We start from the raw sequence: 19,646 nt of genomic DNA on the forward strand, positions 1-19,646 counted from the left end.
GAAGATGTCTGGCCATCTGTCTGGGAGTGTGTCTGGCCATCTGTCTATCTGTTATTATAACTCTACATCTCCCACCTCCTTAACAAATCCACTCAATTCCTGATGTGGCCCACTCTGCTACAGCCAAGTACCCCACTCTGGCTCATACCATAGTCTTCCAACACCAGCAGTGTTAATGAGGGGTTCCTCAGTACTCCTAGAATCAAAAACCATTTAGGATCTCAGTGTTCCCACAGAGTTCACTGACTCATCCCCCGTGTATCTTTTAAATTAAGATATCTACCCTTAGTTTGAATAAACTACTTAACTTCAACCCTAATTAAGGGTTTAATTAAAACAAGACATCACATGTCAGAGGTGAAGATACTGCAGGCTGAAACCATTAATATGAAGAGGTTTCTTCATTTTTCCAACAAAGACTGGAGGGTAAACACAATCAAAATCTATAAAACTAAGAAACCACAGAGTTAACAAATAGGAATGTAACTCATCCCCCAAATCTTATTATTCTGAAACTTTAGTTTACGGCTTACTTTGAAGTTCCAAAAGTGTTATTAGCATCTGAAACTCAATGTCCCAGGAATATTTCCTTTGTGGTTTTTTTTTTTTTATTTTGGGACGGCTTTCGCTCTTGTTGCCCAGGCTGAAGCACAATGTCGAGATTTTGACTCACTCCAACCTCCGTCTCCCAAATTCAAGCGATTCTCCTGCCTCAGCCTTCCAAGTAGCTGAGATTACAGGCGCCCGCCACCACACCCGGCTAATTTTGTATTTTTAGCAAAGACGGGGTTTCACCATGTTGGTCAGGCTAGTCTGGAACTCCTGACCTCAAGTGATTCACCTGCCTCAGCCTCCAAAAGTGCTGGGATTACAGGCGTGAGCCACTGTGCCCAGCTCTGGAAGTTACTTCGGAGACCATTCTGTAAATCTCTAGGTGCATTAAGATTTACAACCCGGATGGATCCCAGGACTGAGCCACAGAGCCTTTCTTAATTAAGGTCATACGCATCTAGCTTCATTCACTAAGGGTCTATCAATCTGAGAGGCTGGGTTCTTTGAGAGAACTCCTCGTTCTCCTCCCCACAGAGGATCTCATGGAACACTCTTCTCTTCAGAATCTACCCCAGCATGACCTGAAATTCCAGCTCAGCCTCCAGCCTACCACGCAGTCGTCCAGGTTGAAATAACAAGTATCCTTGGATACATGTTGCTTATTTAGGGAATTACTGAGTTATAGAAAATTGGGTTGAGAGCAAAAATGTTTCTTTTTGTGACTTGCTGACAAACAACTGAAACCAGGCTTTAAATTGATACTTAAAACCTGTACACAGCTTCTGCATTAATTTTCATATGATCCCTCTAGCCCTAGGAGAACCAAATATCCCCGGCTAGAGAAACAAGAAAACTTGGACAGAGAAAGGCAAAAATAAATCCTGGTAAAATCAAGATTTGAACTCGAGATTCCTAATTCCAAAGCCCAGTGCTCCTTCCATAAGACAGTGCTGCTAATGTCCCCCTCACCTTGGCCGAACACTCAGCTCCGGGATGGTTCGAACAAATCTGGGGTGACTTATTGGGAGATACCTGGAGAAACAAATAAGCTGAATCATTTCTCTTCATCTCTGTAACACAGTAATCTGTAGGTCAGGATTTCTCCCTACTCTCCACCTCTCCACCAAACCAAGCTCACAAAAGCACCCTGTTCCACTGTCACACCACTACTGAAGGCAGATGTGTCAGGCTGAAGGTTTCCATTCCCAACCTTTGCAGTTAATAGTAAGGAGCAGGCTCATCTAATTTTTTTTTTTTTTTTCTGGGACAAGGTCTCACTCTGTCACCCAAGCTGGAATGCAGTGGCGCAATCATGGCTCACTGTAGCCTCAATCTCCTGGGCTCAAGCAATCCTCCCAGCTCAGCCTGCCAAGTACACCTGGGACTACAGGTGTATGCCACCATGCCCAGCTAATTTTTATTTTTATTTTTATTTTTTGTAGAGATGGGGTCTTACCATGTTGCCCAGGCAGATCTTGAACTCCTGGGCTCAAGTTTTCCACCTCCCTCATCCTCCCAAAGTGCTGGGATTACAGGGTTCAGCTACTACTCCCAGCCTCATCTGATTTTTTTTTTGAAATGGAGTCTCACTCTCTTGCCCAGGCTGGAGTGCAATGGCACGATCTCAGCTCACTGCAACCTCTGCCTCCTGAGTTCAAGTGATTCTCTTGCCTCAGCCTCCCGAGTAGCTGGGATTACAGGCACTGTGCCCGGCTAATTTTTGTTTTTTCTGTAGATGGGATTTCACCATGTTGGCCAGGCTGGTCTTGAACTCCTGACCTCAGGTGATCCACCTGCCTCAGCCTCCCAAAGTGCTGGAATTACAGGAGTGAGCCACCGTGCCTGGCCTGATCTTTTAGGATTGTCATATCAGATCCTGAAAACAATTTTCCTTACAGTCTATATACTCCAATTCTTTTGTTCTAAAAATAAGGAAACTGAGGTCTTTATTTAGAGGATAAATGACTTACGGAAGACCCCACAGTTAGCTACTGAAATTAATATGCAAATTATTGGCCAGACTTTGAATTCTTTTTTTGCTGTTCTTGTTATAGCAAGAATTTCTGCTACACTAACATGTGGCACTAGCTTTAAAGTAAATGATAATTAAAGTGGGCGGTGGAGAATGGATTATGACAACTGCAGACGTATACGGCGCAGTAACTGAGGTATACAGCGCAGTACCTGAGGCAGGCAACCCACTAGGCAAAGAACAGACTACACATTCTCTCTTTCAGTCTTCACCATGGCCCCACAAGGTAGTCGCTACCATGACTCTCACATTACAAATGAAGAAAATAAAATTTGGAGTTAAGTAGCTACTGCCACATGGTCACAGTTAATCTAGAATTCAAACCCAGGTCTGACTCCAAACCCATGTTCTTAACAACCACACCATATATTCCATATTTTTAAAAAGAATCATGCACTGTAATCCCAGCACTTTGGGAGGTGGAGGTGGGCAAATCACAAGGTCAGGAGATCGAGACCATCCTGGCCAACAAAGTGAAACCCCGTCTCTACTAAAAATACAAAAAAAATTGGCAGGGCATGGTGGCAGGCACCTGTAATCCCAGCTATTCGGGAGGCTGAGGCAGGAGAATCGCTTGAACCTGGGAGTGTTGGAGGTCGCAGCGAGCCAAGATCGCCACTGTACTCCAGTCTGGCCACAGAACGAGACCCTGTCTCAAAAAAAAAAAAAAGAAAAAAAAAACACAAAAAGTTAGCTGGGCGTGGTGGCAGGTGCCTGTAGTCCCAGCTACTTGGGAAGCTGAGGCAGGAGAATGGTGTGAACCCGGGAGGCGGAGCTTGCAGTGAGGCGAGATCACACCACTGCCCTTCAGCCTGGGCGACAGAGCGAGACTCCGTCTCATAAAAAAAGAAAAAAAAAAGAATCATGCAAAATAATTCTTTGGTGAATGCCTTTTGTTAACTAAAAGAGAACCTGACTTACATGCAACTTTCTGGAGCCCACCTACTTTCCCAGTCCTCCCACAACAACAATCTCCCTCGAAGCCAGCCCACCCCCCAGAGCTTCCATACTTGAATGTCTTCATGTCTCGCCCACCAATCACTCGGGCAGTGACCGTCTTCCCAACCTTCAGCTTGGTAGTAGGAGAGGTGCCCTCTGGAACATCATCTAGAATGTGGGAGGCATGGATACAGCCAATGATGCCATCTTCCAGAGTCACAACCACATGGGTGGGCTTAATGGACTTGACAGTCCCTGTGACCATGTCCCCGATGGAGAGGGTGTGCTTCTTTATGGTCCCTACAGTCAGAGCTGGATCCACTTCTTCATCCTCATCAACTGTCTCAGAGTCCTTCCGGGTCGGCCTCATGGTCCTCTTGGCAGCTGGCCCCTCCACAGCCAAAAGAAGGCCAGTCACTCCTGGTTCTGTGGTCTTGAGGGTTAGGGAGACACCCTGTCCCACCTGCAATTTCTCTGAGTCAAAGCGGAAGGTGTCGTTGAGGTGAGAGGACAGGGAGAAAGCTGCCAGGTGGCCAGTCTCTACCAAGGAGGCAATGGCAAAGGACTTCTCCAAGTGCTGCACAATCGCCTGGTGTTCGCTGCCTTTCCTCAGCTAGAAGAGAGAAAAGCCACCATCCCTGCTTTCCTTACACAGCATGGTCACTCACTCATGGCACCACTAGGCAGGGTGTGGCTGAGGAAACCCTCTGGGGTCCCAAGGCTAGGGAACCCAAGGCTGGTCTGAGCTGGAACAGATTAGCCTTCACTCCCTGGACCTAGCTTTCCTCTCCTGTACACTAAACTCATGGGGCTGCCTCTGAATTACCTTGGCTTGGTTTTTGTTTTGCTTTGAATTTAAATTGTAAGACCCTATCCTAGATCTAGTAAATCTGAATTTTACAAGTTATTGAGATAATTCTGATGTACCACCTTGCAACCTCTAACAGCTCTCTCAGCTTAGAGACACTGTGGTTCCTGACTCTGTCCTGCAGCTCCCCCACCCCCAATTTAATCACTCTTCCACCCAAGCAATGAATAAGAGTCATTACTGAGAGCTTATTGTGTGCAAGGCACCTAGCCTCTCTTTCCTCAAAATCCAAATTGTGTTCATGCTCTTGTATGCCCAAGCTTCCCTTAGGTGATAAAATAGTACAGGGTCCTGCTAGAAAACTGAATGAGAAGTTAGTATTGCTTTCCATTCTCTCTCTGTCTGTCCTAAACTCTTAACATTGTAAGCAACTAGAAATTAAGGATTATATCTATACTGCACCATACTCTATGCAACTAGGTGCCTACTAAGTGCTTTAGACAATAACCAAATATATTCATCACCCAGAGAAAAATAATAATTTTTCCCTCAAACCCATTCTTATGTCACACAAAAGTGTCCAGAAGACAAGGCAGGCGAGGGTGTGGATGCACAGCCTGGAGGTCTGAACTGCCCACAGACATGCTGTTTGGCTCATGGGATGTTTTTAAAAAAAAATAAGTTTCCAACATTTTCAGCTCTTATTTCAAATAAAAATCCAAATTCTGCCTTCTCTTAAAAATCAAAGATTTAGCAGCAGTAGCCCCAGATTCCCATCCGGCAACAATTGGGCGGGAATGAACAGTCTCAGCCCCACGCGGGCTGGGCATGCACTCTCCAGCTCGTCAGAGTCCCAGGCCAGCCACTCCCTACCCACATAGCCAGCTCCACTCCTGCACACTATTTATCTGTCTGGCCCTAAAGACATGGGAGTGCCCATGTAACTTATCACCGGAACCAGAACAGAAGTCAGCACTATGAACCACACCAGGACAAGAGGTCTAAACTGGGGGTGTCCTGGATCCATCCACACATAGGGCTACCCTTGCTACAGGAATCTGAGTTGGAATCCCTGAACTGGAGTGGGGTTGAAGGGTGCATCATGTGAAACCATGGAAATGGAAGTCAGGAGCAAGCTTACCTTTTTAGCTTTTCTATTCACCAAGTCCTGGTGAAGGGAAACGTGCACTTCCAACTTCAAAAGATCAACATTTAAGATTACAACCTTCTTTTTCTGCCCAGATTCCACCTCCTGCCCTGCAGTGCAGAACCACAGTGTGATTATCCTTCTGGAACAGGGTAAAGGGAGAGCAGCACCTCTCACATGTAGTTGCTACCCCTTAGATCCAAAAAAGCAAAGAGGACACATGTCCTGGGTCCATACGGGTCATAATTAGGGAAATCAAAGGTCTATCTCCCATAGTTCAAGTTCAGGTAGGCCTTAATTTATGTAACCTAATATATAAAAATCTAGATTTACCCAATTGTAACAATTAAAGGATTCATACCTAAGCCTTTGCATTCACACAAGATAGGCATGCCAAAAATCTCTACCGAATCAACTCATCTACCCTAAGTATTTAGAAATTCTATATCCAGGAGAGGGAGCAATGGGCAAAGGGTCCTCTCACCAACCACAATGGGTAAGACAGAAGCACTCACCTGCGCGATGGTATCTGCTGGCTCTCAGGACCAGGTCAGGCACTGGACCCCCACTGAATACCACAGAGCCATCTTCCAACACCTCCTGCACCACTAGGTCAAGGAACATTCCTGGGGTCATCTCAGCCAGCGTCTGGATCAACACAGAGTCTGCCAGAGACCCAAGGGAAACACGGATTAGTACCATGAAACAACGCTCTCACTGTTCTTTTCCTCTGGCAGTGTGCTATCACAACGGAGGACAGTGGAGCACTGGAACCACTGACAAGGTAAAATCACTTTTTGCAAAAATGTTCAGCATCCATGAAAACTCTTGTCACAAGCAGACAGACCTAAGCCCCTTGCTAATAATCCTACCTGACCATAATTCATGGGAGTAGCCAACAAATACCAGGAAGACAGGCTTTCCTTTGGTTTCTGAATTTTCACTGTCCCCTCTCAAGCCTCCTGCTATGAAATTCCATTAAAGTTACAACAACCCCACACAATGGTTCAAAGTCTAACAGGGTCAGAATAATAACCCCTCACAAAGCCTGGCAGGTCCCAGTTCCATTTCATCTGCTGAACAAAGGAATGAAAGGTGAAAAGGCAAGTGAATTCACAACAAATGCAAATATAAAGCCACAGAACTAAGGGAAATTTTGACTCTGGACTGGCAGTGGGGAGAAGGGGACATCTAGGATGCTCGCAATGACCTTTATCTTAAAGGGGTGTAATATAAACATTTATTGAGCTGCACACATAATAACTGTGCACTTTGGCCGGGCGCAGTGGCTCACATCTGTAATCCCAGCACTTTGGGAGGCCAGGGCAGGTGGATCACTTGATGTCAGCAGTTCGAGACCAGCCAGGCCAACATGGTGAAACCCTGTCTTCTCTAAAAATACAAAAATTAGCCAGGCATGGTGGCAGATGCCTGTAATCCCAGCTACTCCAGAGGCTGAGGAAGGAGAATCGCTTGAACCTGGGAGGTGGAAGTTGCAGTGAGCCAAGATCGCGCCACCGCACTCCAGCCCGGGTGACAGAGTGCGACTCGGTCTCAACAATTAATAATAATAATAATAATAATAATAATAATAATAATAATAATAAAATTGTGCACTTTATGCAGGTCATACTTCCATTAAAAAAAAAAGTTAACCAAATTTTTTTTTTCTTATGTTCTGGGAAGCCCAACAACTCACCTAACAACAGGTGTAATTTACAACACATACTCCCACCCCTGGCCCGCCTCCCCTGCCCCACAGGTGCCCCACCTCGGTTGCTCATGAGGCTGCGCACGCCCTGCAGCTCCTCCAGGCACTGACTCAAGAGGAGGAGGCTGGTGGTGGCCAAGTCCCCCAGACCGCAGTCCGACAGCCGCAGTGAAAGCAGCATCCGCTGCTTCTCCTCATCCACATTGGTCACCTTTGCCGCTACTGTCTGGCCCTCAACAAAGTGGTCACTTGTGGAGGTCACAAATTTGTCACTCATGATCTGAAGAGAAGAACAGGCAGCAGATGAGAAGAGGAAAGGTCTTCATTAAGACAACCCACTTGATGTCCCTGGAAAGGGGTATGTGAGTGGGGGGAAATAGGGCCCAGGAAGCTCCCCCAAGCCCTCTCTGAACACAGCTCCACTCCCCTTCCATAAAAACAGAGCCTCCTGATTGGCAGGGAGTGGTGGCTCACGCCTGTAATCCCAGCGCTTTGGGAGGCCGAGGCAGGCGGATCATGAGGTCAGGAGTTCCAGACCAGCCTGACCAACATGGTGAAACCCTGACTCTACTAAAAATACAAAAATTAGCCAGGAGTGGTGGCATGCACCTGCAATTCCAGCTACTCGGAAGGCTGGGGCAGAAGAATCACTTGAATCTGGGAGGCAGAGGTTGCAGCCAAGACTGCACCACTGTACTCCAGCCTGGGGGACAGAGTGAGACTCCATCTCAAAAAAAAAAAAAAAAAACAAAAACAAACAAACAAACAAAAAAAACAGAGCCTCCAGGAGAGGGCACCCAGTCAAGAAGGCACATTCACAGCAAGCCAGGCAGACACCAGGGCTGTCCTCACCCCTAACAACCCACGGGAACCCTCTGCCCCTCACTGGGCTTGTTTCTGGGGCTCTCCCCTCTGCTCCCGTTTTTAAAATGTTTCTGGCAGGGGATGCAAATGAGATTTTCCCAGGCAAAACACCAGGGAGACAGGCCTACAGAGGGGAAGAAATACTGATGAATGATCTGCAGCAGCAATCAGCTGCACGCCATTTGCTCGGCTGTCTTCATTGACTTTGGTGAGTCCCATCCCCTCTCTAGGCCTCGACTGACATGCCAGGCACACCAGGAGGCTCTGCTAGGGGACTGCCGGGATTGTTCCCATCTGAAAGTGCAGGACTCAATGACATGGGGATGGGGGGGGTAATAATTTCAAGGACATTCTGGTCCCTTAACACCTTAAAAACCTCAGAAGTCTTCAAAACCTGTACTCAGTAGCTCAGGATGATCAATTTCCCTGTCTAAATGTGCTGAGAGCATAAAAACAAGTGCAGTCATCTTCACACTGGAGACCAAGGCCTTCAATGTGTAGTGTAGAGTGGGAAAGGTGTCCCTTCCTCCAGATGGTCACACAGCTGGGCAAGAGGAACATGGGCCAAAAGCTCAGCTGCACTCACCCCTCCCAGGTGCCTTTATGTCACACACACCTTAAGAGGTACCCGTGAAAATCTTTCAAAAGAGTAAAGTATCCTTGGCCGGGTGTGGTGGCTCACACCTGTAATCACAGCACTTTGGGAGGCTGAGGCAGGTGGATCACTTAAGGTCAGGAGTTCAAGACCAGCCTGGCCAACATGGTAAAACTCTGTCTCTACTATTCAAAAAAAAAAAAAAAAAAAAGCCGGGCATGTTGGTGGGCACCTGTAATCCCAGCTACTTGGAAGGCAGAAGCAGGAAAATCGCTTGAACCCAGGAGGTGGAGGTTACAGTGAGCAGAGATCACACCACTGCAATCCAGCCTGGGCGACAGAATGAGACTGTCTCAAAAAAATAAATAAATAAATAAAGTATCCTACTCCTCCCCACCTGCCCTCAGGTTCTGTGACCTTGTATCTCTCCTCAAAGCCCTTGTACATGGAGTTGAACTTACAGCTTTTGGGGCCAGTCCGCTAAGACCTGAGGGGAACTGGATGAACACGCCATAGTCCTTGATGCTCTTCACAAAACCAATGAGCAGCATTCCAGGATGGATTTCTGAGAAGTTCTTGGGATCCTGGCCACCTTCTACTGTGGAGACCAAGGCTGGCTTCCTGCAAAGAAGCTAGTGGTACTTCATCAAGGAATGTTCCAGAAAGGGCAGATGAAATGTCCATCTCTCCCATCTCCTTTCTCCACAGAGAAAGACAGAACTGCAGGCTGATCTCTGCTCCTACAGCGATTCTCTAAGTGTGCAGACCAGCAGCATCAACATCGCCTGAAACTTAGGAGAAATGCAAGTTCTCAAGCACCACCTAGACCTACTGAATTAGAAACTTTGGTGTGGCCCAGCCATCTGCATGGCCCAACTTCACACTACAGCTGAGAATCACGGTTTTATTCCATTCCCGATTCACTAATCTGCAGATTACTAGAGGAGACCAAAAAGGGATGGCTCATCCCCCTGGTCTGGCAGCTGGATCAGCCATCACACAATCCTCCACTACTCCCTCTTCACATTGATGAACTTATTTTCCCTCCTCTGCCCATTTTTACTCCAAGGAGAATGAACTTTACATTCTGTGAGAAGCTCCTTCAAAGCACCCATGCAAAGACCAAAGGGAATATTCCTGAGCCTATAGCCCCAGGGGAGAAGGCATAGAGGGAAAAAAAAGAGGAAAGGGGGACAGAAGCCACCTTATTAATTGTTCTAACCCAAGGGGCAAGCACTGAAAGCCCCAAGAAAACTAGATGTGCTCCCGAGCACCCCACTGGGCCTCCTTCTCCAGCCCCCGAGAGTCCCCCTCTCTGCAACCTTTCAGGCTACTCCGCCCTGACCACTGGAATCTGCTAGCAGCACTTACTCAGGCCTGCTCTTACTTTCCATAGCCCAGGCTTTGTCACTGGTTTGGTTTTGTGGAGGTATTTCTGAGGTCAAATAGCTGTCTAATTTCCCCAGAATTTCCCATCCGAGCACCCATAGCCCCCCACCTTCCTCTGCTCCACAGATACCAGTCAAGGATACAACATGCCCCTCGCTCTGGCTCAGACACAGGACTCTGTGAAGGATGTCACCTGCCTGGAGCCAATGATGTAACAACGGGCCGTTGGCAACGTGGTCCGACAGATGAGACGTGGGGAGGAAAGCACGGATGTTGTGGGGCAGGACAGCCACCTCCAGCCCATCTTTGGTCTTCTCTAAAACCTTCACATCTACCAACTACCCAGGGAAGAGAAAGACAAAAATAGCACTTGTCATGAACAGAGAACAACCTGGTCTGGATCAGGCAGGGCTTGGAGGCATCAAACTCCGGCACCAAGGATCTCTAAGAGGCAGCTTTCTTCCAAACCCCACCCACCACCCCAACCACCCAGCATGCATGCACATGCACATGCACCAAGACTCATGTGTGGACCCATCGCACTCCTCTCTCAAGTCCCTCCATGGAGCCCCAGGAAAGCCAGAACTGCAGGCTGGCCCTAGGGACCCGAGAGGAAAGAGGTCAGGAGCCCACTGCTGAAAAGCCTCACTGTAACAGGACTTTCATGGACAGCTTCCATTTGTTCTGACACACAGGAAGGAATGCGTGTGAACCCCTCCAGCCCCAAAATCTTATCTAGCTACCTCTATCTTTCCGCTTCATGGGTTCCAATATGCCACGTGTTAGTGGTGCCCTGCTCCCTGCCACTGTAACATAAAATAGCTTGTCCAGAGAAGTCCACGTACCTGCCCAATGTTAATGGCTTTTCCTTTCTTTTGACTGTGTCCTGCAGGCTCTTTCTTTGGCTCTGGATCACTCGACAGCTTGAAGGATAAGAGCATCCTCTCTTTGGATGGCTCACAGTTCAACACGGCAACCTTCACCACCTGGCAAGAAACCACATAGGCTTGGCCAACTCCTCCCAGCAAGCCTTGCAGGCCCTGCAGCATGCCCTCCACTACTGCTGCAGAGGCGTTGAGATATCTACCGAGCCTTTGGATCAGATCAGGAGGCAGTGAAAAGAAGAAATACACTGAGAGCTACACAATCCCCCAGGGTAGCCTTTGGGATAAAGGGAAGACATAAGTAACTTTTTTTGTACAATCCAAGTCTTAAAAATTATTTTTCTCTTTGAGGTGATGGAGATGCTAATTACCCTGGTTTGATCATTACACATTGTAAGCATGTACTGAAATATCACATGGTGGCCAGGCTTAGTGGCTCAGGCCTGTAATTCCAGCACTTTCAAAGGCCAAGGCGGGCTGATCACTTGAAACCAGGAGTTCGAGACCAGCCTGGCCAACATGGTGAAATCCGATCTCTACTAAAAATACAAAAATTAGCCAGGCATGCCGGCACATGCCTGTAGTCCCAGCTACTTGGGAGGCTGAAGCACAAGAATCACTTGAGCCTGGAAGGTGGAGGTTGCAGTGAGCTGAGATCACGCCATTGCACTCCAGCCTGGGTGACAGAGGGAAACTGTCTCAAAAAAAAAAGAAAGAAAAGAACAAAGAAATATCACATTGTACCCCATAAATATGTACAATTATTATCTATCTGTTTAAAGTCATTTAAAGGAATAAAAAAGTGTTTTTCCTAGTGATACCAAGACTCACTAGTTTTACAGCACTGCCCCCATGTGGTGACAGTGACCTCAAAACAATTTCTGATATGAGAGGCACAGGTTTATTACAGGTAAAGACTGACCTCTTCCATGTGTGCCTGAGATCCATCAGCTTGCCAGCTTCTGTTGAACCCCGCAAGGCTTTCTCTCTGTTCTGTTCCCCATCTCCTCCATTTAGCCGGCTCACACCCACTGCCCCATGTGCTCTCTTCCTCAGCCTCTTAAAGGCAGCCCCACTACGTACGATCCTTCATGTTTGTGTTTATGGGGTCACCAAGGGTAAAGGGGACCTGTCTAGGGGAAGGGTTACCTGGCCAGTGTAAAAAACTCTCTCCGGGTCAGGGATATACTCGGTACTGAGCTCATGTTTGGGCACCAGTCCCTGCACATTGTTGTAGAACTTAACAATGCAGCCATAGTCCTTGACCCTGATGATGAAGCCATGTGTCTGCAGACCAGGCTTGGCATCGGCATAGCAGGTAATGACAGGTAGTTTGGACTCAATCAGGGTTTTTTTCAGGGTCATCATCAGCTTCTTGGCTTCAGGGTCACAAAGCAAAACCTAGGGGAGGAACACAGGCTGTCATCAAGTTATCTGTTATCATGAGAGCCACTGAGCTGGTCTCTGCAACCTCTTAAACCCAAAAGTCACGGGGCCATTCCCCAAGAACCTGCTATAGCTTTTCCTCTAATCATCTCAGTGGCAGATTCTTCCTGCTTCCTGCTGTATGACAATCTGGAGCATACAAATCACTATTTCAAATGTAATTCCTCCCATAAATTGCCGCAAACTACCCTCTCCTGACCATGAAGCAACATTAATTATCTTACAGCACCTCTATGGAATCTTGGTTACACTAACTTCTACACCATCTTGGCTCCTTCCTAGTGGGCTTTGCATCTAGTCTAACAGAACCAATGATGAACCAATTTACCACCTTAGTACTGCTGTTTATTAGCTATGAAATAAGATGGAAATGCAACTGTCTTTCACCCCCTCAGAAGGTCACCTCCTTAAAGACAGAAAAACTATTTTTAACCCTTGATCCCACTACTGTAAAATTTTGCACCAATGGGCAATCATTACCTCTGCTGAGTCAATAATGATGAGATAAAATGAATACAAGAAAATGTAACATGCTGAGTGCCTGCCCATGGAGCACTCTTGTGTGCATCATCATGTAGAATCTTCACAACCCTATGAAGCTTTCCTTGGGATTCGAGCCTTTGTCATAAATCACCCATGTTTTGGCAGCTTTGCCAGGGCTATTTCTGTGCCTGGAACACACTCTTTGCTCTCCCCAACCTTCCAAATCCTACCTATCCTTTTTAGTTCAAGTTCCACCTCTGCCAGAAATCTAGAAAACATTATTGTCATACAGAGCTGAATTTGAAAACTGGTTCTGCCATGTATTAGCTGTGTGACTCTGGGCAAGACAGTTGGCTTTCCTAAGCTTTAATTTCCCCACCCGCAAAATGAAGCTAATAGTACTTAATTGTTAGGGTTGTTTCAAGGATTAAATGAAATAATGCCTGTCACAAGCCTAGCATAGAAACTGGCACAGAATACCTGTTAGTGGCAGTCGCTATTGATAACGTCAACAATTCTGGCCTCTCCAGCCCACCCTCACCTCCCCTTTCTCAGGTGTGACTACAGCACACAACCTGCACCAAGCCACATGGCAAAAGATCACAGGCTGGCTTGCTCTCTCTTCACGTATGAATATTTTAACTCCCAATTATACTACACAAAACGGGGACTTACTTTTCTCTTCCCAATGCCAGGTACAGCACAAGACACACTACAGACATTACACACTCACTTTGTGGAAAAAGGCAGAAACTTCAGTTAAGAACTGCTCTCTTCCCACCTAGCCAAAACCCCAAGAGACCCTTCAGGAGGCTCACCCGGCACTTGACCTCATCCCCAATGTGGTATTTCTTCTCCGGATTCTTCATCAGGATGTCAGCCAGGTGCATGGGAGGTACCAGGCCCCTCATCTGCTCACCCACCTTCACCAGCATCCCATATGACTTTATGGTTAGCACTGTGCCCTAGAGAATCCAAAGATAAGCTGCCGCAATGTCTCAAGAATGGCCTTTCCCCCACCTCTTACAACAAGGCATGTCACACCTCCCCTTCACAACCACCTTCCTGGGCTAACTGTGCCTGTTATTCCAGATGGCACATGGGTGAAGCACACACCCCACACTGAGCTGGATTATTCTGTCGGCTTTATTTATGGGAGCCTTCACATCTTTCTGTGTGAGCATGTGCTTTCTGTGTGCCTTAAAATACATTCCCCAAAGGAAGGGACTATGTCAAGGTCTCCTAAGGAATAAACTCTACATACAAAGGGGGCTGCTCGATTAGAGCCAAATGGTTGGAGAGGACAGGTATCTGGAACTGGCTTCTCACTAATATCCCAGGTAGATCAATGATCACAGGACTAACTTTTGATCTGGTCTACTAACCACCATCAAATCCCAAATCTCAGGATTTATGATCTACTGCCTTTGGGTAGCTGGGTGGTGCTAGTAAGATCTTACCTTGCAATTAATTATGAGTTACCCAAAGAAAGAGAAAGAAATTCTAGTCAGCAGGCAGAGGCAAGGAACATGACATTCAATGTGTTAACATGAGGACTAACAGGCTGACAGTCACCTGTGTGTGAACTAAAGAACGCCTGATGGTGAGGGACTACCTAATTATATGCTTGAGGTCTTACCTTTACCACTGCCCCAGGCTGGATGTCATGATATCTAAGGTACGGAGCTTCAATAATAGACCTAGGACAAGGGGAAAACACAGAATTAAATAAACTAGGGCAGAGGTTGCCTAAAATTCAGGGCTACCACAGTCATGCTGGCAAGAAAGAAAACCCTCCCCAAGCACAGCCAGGAGAAATGGAATATGAACATGTACAGGTGCACATCTCTACACCCCTACCTGTTAATGACAGACTTACGTTCGTAGAGAGAGCAAGGCCAGTTCATCCATTTGGCTGTAGTCAATAATTCTACACTTGTGAGTGTTCCCTGGCTTGAAGGCCTCAGGATTGAAGACGTTCTTAGAATCAGAGAGATGGCTGAGCTGCAAAGTACCAAGTGATTGAGGACAAGCCAGGGACAACAGGTCTAAGCCAATGAGACCTTACAGCCCATAGAGAGGACTCAACACTTATCATGTACCATAAAAACAGTACTTTGATTGCCTGGTTAAGTAATTCTTTACACTAAAAAACTGCTCTTTATCATCACAGAATTTCAGTAAGGTCAGGGAAAGTCCAGAACATAGGTCAGTCAACTGTGCCTAGTGCCTGTTTTTGTAAATAGAAGTTGTACTGGAATACAGCCATCCGTTCATTTACGTACTGTCTATGGCTGCTTTCATGCCATAACAGTAGCGTTGAACAATTAGGACTGAGACCACAGGAACCACAGCCTAAAGTATTTATGAGCCAGCCCTTTAAGAAAAACTCTGCTGGACCCTGGTCTGGATCCTACCTCATCCTTATACTTAACCATTAACCAAGTATCAGATATGGCAAGCTGGTTCTAAGGCATCCTAATACAGTCAATAGACATTGTTCTAATCACTATGAACAGGAATTAGAACTGCAATATCCAAAAATTTTAAACTAGCATCAAGGGATGAAAGAAGCAGAAATGGCCCCCTGTGCTCCAAAAGTCCTTCCAGTGATAAGATCCCTGACCAAACAAAGAGGCCTCCTTACCCGCGCATAGGCCAGAACCCCATCCTTCAGCCTAAATGTGGCCCCAGCCTTTTTGAAAAAACCCTGGACAGGAACATCATCCAGCACTGCTCCAAAGTTCTGGCAAGAGAGTCGGGTGAGTGGGCGTCCAGGTTGTAGGAAGATGGGGCGCAGGCTCAGGCGCACAACTCTGGTTCGAGGATGGATGCAGAGGATGCAGGCCCTCACCTAGACAAAAGGAAGGGCAGGGTGAGCACGAGGAGGCACACAGGAGCACCCTAGAGCAGACCTTCCAGGCATCAAGCCTCTCCACATGCTAACCAGGTATGTGAGTACTCACATCCTTAGTATGTAAGTACTCAAACTGGCTTCCATACTCAAGCAGCATGCAGAAAAGTCAAAATGTCCCATAGGGACTATGTATGACTAAATCAAAGCTTACTCAAGCCAGGTATGGGTGGCTCACACTGGTAATCCCAGCACTTTGGGACACCAAGGCAGGTGGATCACTTGAGCTCAGGAGTTAGAGACCAGTCTGAGCACATAGTGAAACCCTGTCTCAACAAAAATACAAAAATAGGCCGGGGATCATGGCTCATGCCTGTAATCCCAGCACTTTGGGAGTCTGAGGTGGGCAGATCACTTGAGATCAGGAGTCTGAGACAGTCCAGCCAACATGGTGAAACCTCATCTCTAGTTTAAAAAAAAAAAAAGTTAGGGTGGAAGCGGTGGCTGATGCCTGTAATCCCAGCTCTTTGGGAGGCCGAGGCAGGCAGCAGGCAGATCACGAGGTCAGGAGATCAAGGCCATCCTGGCTAACACAGTGAAACCCCGTCTCTACTAAAAATACAAAAAATTAGCTGAGTGTGGTGGCACACACCTGTAATCCCAGCTACTCAGGAGGCTGAAGCAGGAGAATCGCTTGAACCCAGGAGGCGGAGACTGCAGTTAGCTGAGATCGCGCCACTGCACTCCAGCCTGGGCGACAGAGCAAGACTCCGTTTCAAAAAAAAATTAGCCGGGTATGGTGGTACGTACCTGTAATTCCAGCTACTCAGGAGGCTGAGGCACAAGAATCACTTAAAATGGGGAGGCAGAGGTTGCAGTGAGCCAACACTGTGCCACTGCACTCCAGCCTGGGTGACAAAGTAAGACTCAGTCTCAAAAAAAAAAAAAAAAAAAAAGTTAGCCAAGCATGGTGGCGTGCACCACTTTGGGAGGCTGAGGCAGGAGAATCACCTGAGTGAGCCCAGGAGGTCAAGGCTGCAGTGAGTGATGATCGTGCCACTGCACTCCAGTCCTGGGTGACAGAGTGAGATCCTGTCTCAAAAAATAATAATAAAATAAATAAATAAAAATTAGCCAGAAAGTTTACTCAAGGCCAGAAAACTATATACCAGGTGCCCCCTCAACACCAAGGAGCTGATGTATCTGTAATACAACAGAAACCATGTACTGGTGTCACTACACCCAAGGCCCCTCTGAAACTAACAGAAAAAGCCTGATCTCATCACAACATTAAAAGATGTAAACTCCATACACAAATGGTTATAGGGTGAAAAAAATTACTAAAAAGAGGTTTAGAAAAATATTAACAGTATTATCACAAGGTAGTAGAAAATCCTAGTTTCACTTAAAAAAAAAAAAAATTCTCAGCTAGTGGTAGTGGCTGAAGCCTATAATCCCAGCACTTCAGGAGGCCTAGGCAGGAGGATCATTTGAGCCTAGGTGTTTAAGACCAGCCTGAGCAACACAGCGAGACCCCATCTCTACAAAACATAGCAAAAATGAGCTGGGCGTGGTGGCATGCATCCGCAGTTCCAGCTACTCAGGAGGCTGAGGTGGGAGGATTGCCTGAACCCAGGAGGTTGAGGTTGCAATTAACCGTGATTGTGCCATTGTACTCCACTCTGGGCAATAGTGTGTGACCTTGTCTCAAAAAATAAATAAATAAATAAATTGTCTATAGCACACATTACTATTTAAAAAAAGAAAAGAAATCATTTTAGAATTCTAAAAAATTCTGAATAACATATATTAAGATTTTCTTCCCAAATATCCATGTTCATCGTAGGAAATTTGAATATTTAAATACGAGCAGAGCCAGGGTTGTGGCTCATACCTGTAATCCCAGCACTTTGGGAGGCCAAGGTGGGGGGACTCCTTGAGCCCCGGAGTGCAAAACCAGTCTGGGCAACATGGCGAGACCTCGCCTGTAAAATTTTTTTTTTTTTTTTTAAAGACAGAGTCTCACTCTGTCGCTCAGGCTGGAGTGCAGTGGCACAATCTCGGCTCACTGCAACCTCTGCCTCCTGGGTTCAAGCGATTCTCCTGCCTCAGTCTCCCGAGTAGCTGGGACTACAGGCACGCACCACCAGGTCTGGCTAATTTTTTTTATTTTTATTTTTAGTAGAGATGGGGTTTCACCATGCTGGCCAGGTTTGTTTTGAACTCCTGACCTTGTGATCCTCCCGCCTCGGCCTACCAAAGTGCTGGGATTACAGGCGTGAGCCACTACACCTGGCCTAAAAAATTTTTTTTTTAATTAGCCAGGCATCGTGGCATGCATCTGTGGTCCCAGCTACTCTGAGGACTAAGGTGGGAGGATCAATTGAGTCCAGGACATTGAAGCTGCAGTAAGCCGTGTTTGTGCCACTGCACTCCAGCCTGGGTGACAGAGTAACACCCTGTCTTAAAAAAAAAAAGAAAAAAGAAAAGAAAAGAACAGAAAAATCACCCAGAATTCATCACTATTAACACCTGATTGCATAATATTCCAGTATTTTAACCAGAGGTACTTTTTAAAATTTTTTTCAAAATTGGATCTATACTACTCATACAACTTTTAAAATCACCTTTTGCTGTTTAAACATATCTTATTCTCCTATGTTAAATATTCTTCTAAACTAGTTTAAATTACAAAAACAAAAAAACTAATACTACCAAAGGAAAAAAAAATCAAACTATATGGAAGACTATGAAGTAAAAACTAAAAGTTGCCTTCTTCTCCACCTGCTCCTTCTCTAATTTCAGTTCAGCCACTGAGAGTTTCTTACTTTACTTCCTTAACACTTTTTTTTTTTTTTGAGATGGAGTCTCGCTCTGTTGCCTAGGCTGGAGTGCAGTGGCACAATCTCAGCTCACTGCAACCTCAGCCTCCCAGGTTCAAGTGATTCTCCTGCCTCACCTTCCTGAGTAGCTGGGACTACAGGCAAGTGCCACCACGTCTGGCTAATTTTTGTATTTTTAGTAGAGACGGGGTTTCACCATGTTGGCCAGGCTGGTCTTGAACTCCTGACCTTAAGGGATCCGTCCACCTTGCCTCCTAAAGTGTTGGGATTACAAGCGTAAGCCACCGCGCCTGGCCTCCATAACACTTTTCATTATTCCTCTCATCTCCTCTCTGCATACCTGTATGCATGCAGTCCTAGGACCTCCCTGTAGCTACCTGTGATATAGCTACCTGTGATACTGGACAGCAAATGGACCACAATTGGAATCAAGAAAATATAGGCTCAACATTTCTTACTGCCTGATTTGAGAAATAGGTTCCAGCTTTCTTGGGATCCAGGTGCATAAAGTCAACCACGCCTGTGAAGAATGTGAGGAAGTTTAGCGTAAGGCCAAATGGAGTCACCTAGAAATAAACAGAACAAGTTATAAAAAGAAGTTATTTGAAAGAACCAGGAATGTGAGACACTGCTCACAGTAAACACTCAATGCCATATTACCCCTAACTGTGTATCTCTCCTCTCCCAGCTAACTCTTATCAATCTTTTCTTCCTATAAAAATAACTGGCAGAACAATTCCTGCACTGGCTGTTTCCTTCCTTAGTAGGCTCACCTCCCTTCCAGCTAAGAGAGGACATCAGTCCTCCCACTCTCTGGGAGTCCTCCATGGGATGGAAGGAGCTTTGTACATGTATCCTTGGGGAACTGCCAGCCTGACAACTGGAATAGATTGTTACTAACTTAGATATTTGCCCAGTATAGGAAGGTAAAACTCAAATGCTTGCAAAAGGGAGATACTGACCATAAGCAAGCCAAGTCACCCTAATAGAGTCACCAAAAAGTGAAAAGTGACAATCTCCTCAAAAGATAGTGGTGAGGGAGACGAATGAAATCAGAGAACTAAGTCCTCTCTCTTACCTCCCCGGAAAATACGAAACC

General features: G+C 46.3%; 1 protein-coding gene across 3 annotated transcripts in view; it reads right to left on the minus strand.

The window, feature by feature from the left end:
- Positions 1-19,646, minus strand: part of PDCD11 (programmed cell death 11) — a 51,591-nt gene that overhangs the window by 17,685 nt on the left and 14,260 nt on the right. For all 3 annotated transcript variants that reach the window (XM_032178616.2, XM_058436048.1, XM_032178608.2), the window contains exons 8-21: positions 19,006-19,113; positions 15,498-15,704; positions 14,730-14,854; positions 14,490-14,550; positions 13,669-13,815; positions 12,071-12,322; positions 10,883-11,023; positions 10,181-10,375; positions 9,110-9,280; positions 7,250-7,469; positions 5,994-6,143; positions 5,473-5,588; positions 3,595-4,136; positions 1,522-1,584 (exon numbers count right to left, since the gene is read on the minus strand). In XM_032178616.2, coding sequence (XP_032034507.1) covers positions 1,522-1,584; positions 3,595-4,136; positions 5,473-5,588; positions 5,994-6,143; positions 7,250-7,469; positions 9,110-9,280; positions 10,181-10,375; positions 10,883-11,023; positions 12,071-12,322; positions 13,669-13,815; positions 14,490-14,550; positions 14,730-14,854; positions 15,498-15,704; positions 19,006-19,113 — 2,498 coding nt within the window. The remainder of the gene's footprint in view (positions 1-1,521; positions 1,585-3,594; positions 4,137-5,472; positions 5,589-5,993; positions 6,144-7,249; positions 7,470-9,109; positions 9,281-10,180; positions 10,376-10,882; positions 11,024-12,070; positions 12,323-13,668; positions 13,816-14,489; positions 14,551-14,729; positions 14,855-15,497; positions 15,705-19,005; positions 19,114-19,646) is intronic.

Source organism: Hylobates moloch, unplaced genomic scaffold (assembly GCF_009828535.3).
Source record: "Hylobates moloch isolate HMO894 unplaced genomic scaffold, HMol_V3 SCAFFOLD_3, whole genome shotgun sequence".
Taxonomy (NCBI): Eukaryota; Metazoa; Chordata; class Mammalia; order Primates; family Hylobatidae; genus Hylobates; species Hylobates moloch.